At 47.0% G+C, this 8,280-nt stretch overlaps 1 protein-coding gene across 2 annotated transcripts; it reads right to left on the reverse strand.

Moving 5' to 3' along the window:
• LOC109719904 lies at positions 207-2,976 on the reverse strand. Of its 2 annotated transcripts, none has more exons than XM_020246744.1 (2): positions 1,191-2,976; positions 207-788 (listed from the first exon to the last, which is right to left on the reverse strand). In XM_020246744.1, the coding sequence occupies exon 1, from the start codon at positions 2,938-2,940 to the stop codon at positions 1,210-1,212; it is 1,731 nt and encodes a 576-aa protein (XP_020102333.1). In that variant the 5' UTR covers positions 2,941-2,976; the 3' UTR covers positions 207-788; positions 1,191-1,209. The 2 variants fall into 2 exon arrangements, with proteins under 2 accessions (XP_020102333.1, XP_020102332.1); XM_020246743.1 differs by having other exon boundaries at positions 207-792.

Below are 8,280 nucleotides of genomic sequence, written 5' to 3' on the forward strand. Positions count from 1 at the left end.
ACATCAAAATTTTGAGTATCAAAATGAAATTCGACTTAAAAATGTTCACAGTGGCGCAATTCAGCTCTTAATTAAAGAAATACTACACTCTCAAGTATTGTAGGCCAAAGACCAGGTAGTGAAAAGCTAAAGCATAGAGATTTATGCATACGCATGGAGACCACATAAACAAAGAGAGAGCAACTACAAAAAAGGGGGACAATCCGGCAAGCAAAGATACCCAAAGGGAAGTTAAGGACAGTGAAAAGTGAGCCACAAATCCAACCAGATAGATACAACTTACAAGCTTTTGGACAAAGCATGCAAACACTAAACAGTGACTTCTCATATAACTCATACGCAAAAAGCCAAGAAAAAAAAAAAAAAAAAAAAAACAAACACTCTAACAGCAGTATAGCATCTCCACATGCTCCCTGCCAACATATATGCTTGTGTGGAACCTCAACCCACATAAGCAATAACAAGAGGCTGAGATATTGCAACACTTTTGCTTCATGACAACATGCAACCAGGTTAGACAAAATAAAGAGAAAATACAGGGGGTAAAATGCAAAAATAGAAAGGAAAAAATAAAAATAAAAAAAAAAAGAGAGGCAAAATAGCACTGGGATACTTCCTAAAAATCCGCATCCATGCTAAAAACGTGTATTCTGCAGTAGTAGAGAACCGGGAAACTCGCTTTCTCTTGTTGTTTTCTTGTGTGGGATAATTTACTCTCCTTAACTTGGGATTCTTTTGACTAGTAGTTATAACTAAATTCCTCCTCAATCTCCAACCACTCTGATAAACTTCCTGCAACAAAATCCAACAAACAATCTCAATCAACAAAATCCAATCCACGAATTCGATAAAGTATTCGGCCAAATTTCTGAGAAGAAACAAATATATACTAGGAGAGTTCATCTGATCAAGATTATTAGATCTGGCTATATGTATAATCAACGCAGAATCAATAGAACCAAATTTCTCAGCATGATCTATTTATTTATGATTATGATATCCAAATAATTCATTCAGCTTCAATCAGTAAGTAATAATCGGATTTAATCATTGGATCAATCACAGTATCCAAATAATTCAGACAAATTTGACAAGAAAACCAAACATGAGTGAGATTCACGAAATTGTTATCGTCGTAACAATTATCAGAGAGTTTGCAGGTGAAGAAGCTGAGAGAGAGCTTAGCTTACCCAAATGGATCAGGAAGTGTCAATTGCTCCATCCTATGGAGAACAAGCTCCTGAATCGGTTCCCGGAAATCCTCTGCAGGGCTTTTCTGGCGCCGGCGGCGACGTCGCCGTCGGAGCCGCCGGCAGCGAGCTTCTGGAGCGCCTGGCAGGCCCCGGCCTCCGTCAGACGCTTCCGCGCCCCGCTCCCGCCGCCCGCCGTCATGGCGAGCACCACCGACACAGGGAACCTCTTCGCGACGTCCTCGTTGCGGGGATCGAGCATCTGCACCAGCCGCATCACGCTCTTCTCGTCCCGCGCCAGCTCCCTGCGGTTCGACTTCACCGACAGCAAGCGCGCCAGCGCCCGCGCCGCCGTCTCCTGCGCGGTCGGCGGCTTCGACGATTCCATCATCCTCACGAGGGCGGACATGCACAGCGCGAGGGAGCGATTGGCGGCGTCATCGTCGGGGGAGAGGTCGCCGAGCAGCGCCGCGGCCGTGACGCTGCCACTGCGGCGGACGAGGTCGGCGAGCTGCGCGAAGAATTGCGGCGACGAGCGGAGAATTCTGCTGCAGGCCGGGTGAGGCGACAGTGCCTGGATCGCTTTCAGGACGATTTCTTGGAGCTCTTGATCAGAGGAGGAGGAGGAAGAATTGTGAGAATTGTCGTGCACCAGCGATTGGAGGAGCCGCTGTAGTGCGGATTCTTGGATTAGGGTCGATCGGATCCGGTCGTCGGCGGCGGAGGCGAGGGAGAGGAGGCACAATGCGGCGTTCCTCCGGGCGTCCGGCGTGCCGGAGACGACGAGATCGGCGAGCGTGGGGACGGCGCCCTCCTCGACCATGGCGGCGCGGGCGTCGTCGGCGGCGGCGAGATTCCGGAGCGCGGCGGCGGCGAGGGCGCGGGCGGAGGGGGACACGGAGCCGTCGCCGCGGCAGGCGGCGACGAGGATGGGGACACCGCCGTAGGCCGCGACGCCCCAGGCGGAGGCGGGGTCGGCGGCGAAGGCGGCGACGGCGGCGGCGGCACGGTCGCGGGCGGCGGCGGGGGCGGCGAGGGAGGGGTCGAGGAGGCGGAGAAGCGGGCCGAGGCCGCCCTCGTCGAACACGGCGCGGCGGGACGCGGCGGAGGCGGCGGCGAGGGACGCCGTCAGGGCGGCGGCGCGGTCGCGGAGGACGGGGTGGTCGAGGAGGCGGAGCACGGCGGCGGTGGTGGCGCCCTCGCCGGCGACGATCTCGGCGGCGGCAGCGGCGCCGGAGTTGAGGAGGTCCTGCAGGGATTGGAGCGCGTCGAGCTTGAGGTCGAGGCCGCCGATCTGGAGGCGGGCGAAGGCGTCGCGGACGAAGAGGACGACGTCGGCGCGGGAGGCGGAGGGGGAGGGGACGGGGAGGACGATGGCGGAGGACGCAGAGGTGGAGTGGAGGAGGAGGAGGCCGAGGTCGTGGAGGCGGAGGGCGAGGGTGGAGGAGGCGATGTCGAGGTCGCTCTGCAGGTGGAGTTTGCCGTCGGGCAGCGAGGGGTCGAGGCAGCGGCGGGAGAGCGAGAGGAGGCCCGACAGCTCCGGGACGAGGGAGCGGACGAGGCAGACGAACAGCGGATGGCAGCAGGACGACCCGGACAGCAGCGACTGCAGGCGGAGCAGATTCGAGTGCACGAGCCGCCAGCGCGAGACGAAGGTCTTCACGGACAGCGCCGCAGCGAGGAGGAGAGGCAGCAGGCGATGCAAAATAATCGCGAGCGGGTCTGCATCGTCTTCAGCAACATTCGTCATTTTTGGTTTTTTTCTTTTAGAGGGGAGAAGGACGGGATTGAGTCGAAAGAAAGGAAAGGTCACCTGATGGGGAATATTGGTAGTGGGACGCGGACCTACCTTTCATAGGTTACAGGTGACTCCTCCGTCCCGGGTCCCGGTTCTTTAAAACAAGGAAAATTAAGGGCTTGGATTATTTGTTGTTTTCAACCAAATTTTCATATAATGCAACTTGTACGTGCGAATAAATCTCACACCATTTCTATCCAAATTAGGTATAATAGTTATAATAATATCCAACTTTTGATCAATATATATATAGCATTTAAAAAAAAAAAACAATATAAAAAATACTGTTGATTCACGATTTATACGAATAAAGGAATAATAATGGCCTTTTTGCAAAAAAAATTTACTAATTTTGGGCTTTTGCAAAATTTGGTCGCTATTTTCGATTTTGTAAATTCGGTCCAAACTTTCAAAAAACTAACCAAAATACCCTTATTATTTTTTCTCTCTCCTCTTTTTTTCTCTCTACGCTTCTGCGCCGTCTCCCGCCTCAGCCCTCCGCTGTGCTCCTCCGCTGTGCTCCAACAGCATTGGCGACGCGGCGCTGGCGGCCGTGGCCCTCGGCTGCCCTGTCCTCCGCAAGCTCTCCGTCGCCTCTTGCTCCTTCGATACCCCGGGCATCCTCATCGTCGTCCGCAGATGCCCGCTCCTCGAGGAACTCTCCCTCAAGCGCCTCCGCGGCCTCGACTCCCCACTCCTTCTCGTCAATGACAACGACGACGCCGGCGGCAACACGGCTTCGTCCTTGCTCCGATCTATCTGGTGGTGAATAATGAAGACGAGGAGGAGGATGAGGGGATTACTAGGGTTTCGGGGTTGGTGGTGCGGAGGTGGGCGCCGCAGGTAGAGGTGCTGGCGAACGCGGCGGTGGGGGGGTTCGCGACGCACTGCAGGTGGAACTCGTGGGCAGAAGGGATCGCGGCAGGGTGGCGATGGTGACGTGGCCGCTCTACGCGGAGCAGTTCGTGAACGAGCGGCTCGTGGAGAAAGAAGGAGGAAGAAGAGGAAGAAAAATTATTGTAAAGTGGAGGAAGAAGAAGAAAAAAATAGTGTAAATTTTACTTAAATGGTGTAAAATAGGAAAAAATGGTGTAAAATTGGGTGAAAAATTAGGCCAATTTTGGTGAGAATTGCACAATTTTGCATTATTTTTTTAAATTTTGCACTATTTCATCCAAAATTGTACAATTTCTTCTTCTCATCCTCTTCCTCTTCCTTCTTCCTTTTTACACCATTACACTATTTTTACATCTTAAAAAAATGCATTCTTTCGACGCTCTGATCTCCCTCGCCGGAGAGTAGGACTCGAACGACGATCTTGAGGGCATGGATCTACTTCTTCATCTTGGAGTCGAAGGTGTCCCACTCGATCCTCTGTACCTCCTCGATGCTCATCTTGTCTGATGTCGAGGGCGGCGAGGGTCTCCGCGATGGCATCGCAGCGGACGGTGGCCGTACCCGGCGCGGATCATGCGGCCGACGATCTCCGCGAGGTCGACGACGGCGTCGGCGCGGAGGAGGTCGGAGGAGAAGTGGTCGGTGGAGAGAGATCACCGGCCTCTTTCTCCACCGCCGTCGCCGCGGGAGTCCTCGAGATTGGCACCGTGGAGGTGGGGTCGGATCTGGGGGAGGAGGTAGGGGCGTCGTCGTGAGAGAGGGAGAGGCGGTGGAAGGAGGAAGTGGGTTCGTCGGAGGAGGAGGAGGCGATGGGGAGGGCGCTGCCGAGGAAGAGGTGGCGGAAGAAAAAAATAACGAAGAAAAAAAAAAAAGAGAGAAAAAAAGAAGAGAGAGAAAGAAAATGAACAAAGGTATTTTCGTCCGATGGTGAAAAATTTGGTTCGAATCTGCAAAATTGAAAAAGGTGGCCCAGTTTTGCAAAAGCTCAAAACTTGTGGATTTTTTATGCAAATTAGCCAATAATAATTGATAAATTATACAATAGATTTATAGTGCAGGTTGTATCCTATTCTTTAACAGTCGCAGACTGTTTGGTTCAAAATTTATAATATTTTTAAAATATCATATATTTTTATATTTGGAATGATAAACTAGTTAACTAACATATCAAGTCATTTGGTTTGGGAGTTATTGGGCCAATAAAGCGCGGACACGTGGTACGCAGATATTCCAATCACCTTTATTCACTAAAGGGAAGTTTTATTTGCTGTGCACCGAGAGCATCGGAAGAGATTTTAAATGAATCATCGCGCGAATCAAGGAGGTTATGGTAACTGCGAGCAGTTACAAGCAGTTTTGATTGGCTGAAGATGGCCCGAAAAAATAGAGGTAGTGGCCGATCATGGATGGGGAATAACTGATCAACATGGGCAATATAAATAGGCTAATAAAGCCCTGAAAAGGGGTCTTTTTTCTGAGAATAGAAGACCACTTTTATTTTCTTTCCAATTTTCTCGCATTTCTTAGGAGTAGTCTACTTGTAACCCTTCATTTTTCAGCATTCATTGTTTTCTCTAGGAGTAGAAGTAAATTAGATCAACCGAATCTGTATGCCCGTAAGCACACTCAATCCCTGTATTTTTTCCACCAGTCATTTTTAATATATTCAAAGGTTTTCGGCTCTTTAAGCCGACTAATCACTGAGTTTTCATCCATTCGGCTCTTCGGTCAACCCCAGTTTCTGTGCAGTTTGTACATTCGGTTCATCCAGCCGAACTAATTCCGTAGTAGAGGTTTTCGAACTCGGCTGATCAAATCCCTCATCAGCCGAATCACTTGATCCAGTCGAAGGGCGCAAACTTCGAGGGTCATTAATCACAGCCGCTCCACATCCCTGCATCATTCCCGAGGGAAATCTTTGACCGAGTCGAAGATTAGGACGTTCGGCTACCAACAGGAGTATGTTCAAAACTAGTATTATTTTTATCAATGGACTATTAATAATTTTCATCAGGTATATCTCCTAATTTATAATAATCTAGTATTTCTATCTTGGAAAAACTTCAAAAACCCTCCTGTGGTTTCGCACTTTCTCACTTTAGTACCCTATGGTTTAAAGTGTATCAAATTTTCCCCCTGTGGTTTTGTTTTTATCTTTTCGGCAACTTTTTTCTTAATATTTCATTAAATTATATACAAAAAAACTTCAGATATCCACCTAGATTTATCGAATATTTACTTTAGTACCCTTTAGTTTTAACTTTATCATTGATTTAAGAGAAAAAATAATAAGTCACGCCCCGGATTACCACGTTTTTCCGGGCACGCCAACAAACCAGCTGTATACCAAAGAATTTTCTCTATATACGAAGCGATAGTTGTACCTATACCTGTAATCATACAAAATACAACTAGTAGTATAGAGCTGCTAACAGAACTGTAAACATATATAAATAAACATCAGGTTCACTATACAGTCTCCAAGATACAGACAACACTCGCTTCAGCGAGTGACTAACATCAGTATGTACATGAACCAAAAATCAAAACTACATGTAGCTGGTACTCCTCTAGAACAGCAACAAGATTGGAAAGGATCTAGCTCGCGACTCCCTTTTCACGATCAGTATCAGCGACAACAGCAGCCGCAGAAGAAGACTCTGCAAAAATGGGTCAACAACTAGGTGTGAGAACTACTGCAAAAGAAAAAAGTCCTCAGTGGGTACCGCTACCGACCTCAATGGCTCACCCACTAAGTCTATAAAATGTTATGCAAGAGATAGTAAGGAAAGCTGGAAACCCTACAGCTATATGCTCCTATACTATTACTAACCAACTCTAGTTATCTGTAAATATGCATCCCCTGCAACAACGACTATACTGCCAAAGGACTGCAAACAGGCCCGTCCCGCTTACGTCCGAGCTATACCGCACACCACCATTGAGGTGGCCGGTCATAAAGCACCGTCCAAACAGGACTGCTGCGACAACAATGCAAAAGCACAAAGTCCAACTCCGGAGTGGCACTCGTAGGCGCTACCGAACCGAGTATGCAAGTGTATCTCTGCTGAGCTCAATCATGCTCTCACAGGCTATAATCAAAAAAAAAAAGAATCTAAAATCCGAAATTGAACCCTAAACCAAAGCAGCATGGAAACGCTTTTTAGATATATATTTTAATAATTGATAGAAATTAATAAATTTATTTTTTTCCATTTCCTATTGTATATTTTGGCCTTGCTGTATAAAATTATGTAATAGTTATTTAAAAATTCATACAATGAAGTATTAAATATTAAATTTTTGCACTAATATAAATATTGTAATAAAATATTTTTGCAAAATTAGAGACAAATAAAAGTCCAGAATCTTAAATGCCAAAAGTTTAAGGACCTGCGTAAAAGTAGGGTGAAAGTTCAGGGACTGCCAGTGCTATTTACCCATCGCGGTTTTGGAAAGCATCGACATGCTCCAGGAGCAGTTTTAGATTTGGGAAGCGAGAAAGTTTACTAGTTGATGATGGAAAAAGCTGCACCGAGTTTCGAGCTTGTTGTTTGCATTAAAAGTTGGGTTAATTTAATACACCTCCCCCTAAACATATCGGATACTAAATATATTTCTAAGATTCTTTTTGCGTTTGGCCCTCTCAAAAAAAAAAAATAAAATTATAAATAATCCGATCAAATTTATAATTACAATTTTGATCCTATTCCCGTCAAACAGACACTATCAGCACTATGCAAGCTGGATGGGGATCGAGTGGCATTAAGTTGAACACGGTAAATTATTCACTTTGTTCAAACAAAGTGAATGGCTCACCGTGTTCCATACCTATATTCTCTTTTAATACTGTGTTTAGACGCGGTGAATGGTTTACCATGTTCAACTTATTGATGTGGAGCCTTCATAGCAGGGATAGGGCCAAAATTATAATTATAAATTTGGTAGGGCTATTTATGAAAATAATTTTTTTGAGGGGTCCAAATGCAAAAAAAAATTCATATTTCTATAAAGTTTAACTTTTTATATTTATCCCTACAAAAATTCAATGCTTGTTTGTTACCATTACACATTATTTATTTTTGGCCAATTTGCATAAAAAATCCACTTATTTTGGGCTTTTGCAAAACCGGGCCACCTTTTTCGTTTTTACAGATTCGGTCCGCTTTTTCAGCAAACTGACCAAAATACTCTTATTACTTTTTCTCTTTCCTCTTTCTCTCTCTTCTTCGTTTCTCTCATTCTTTTTTTTTTTCTCGTCGGCAAAGCGGAGGCGGAGCGGAGGCGGAAACGGTTCGTCTCGCCTCTCACCCTCATGCTCTCGCCCTCGCCCTTGCCCTCGTCCATGCACCCCCCACCTTCCTCGCCTCCGACCCCGCCAAGGTCGCGCCACGT

This window comes from Ananas comosus, linkage group 14 (assembly GCF_001540865.1).
Source record: "Ananas comosus cultivar F153 linkage group 14, ASM154086v1, whole genome shotgun sequence".
Lineage (NCBI taxonomy): Eukaryota > Viridiplantae > Streptophyta > Magnoliopsida > Poales > Bromeliaceae > Ananas > Ananas comosus.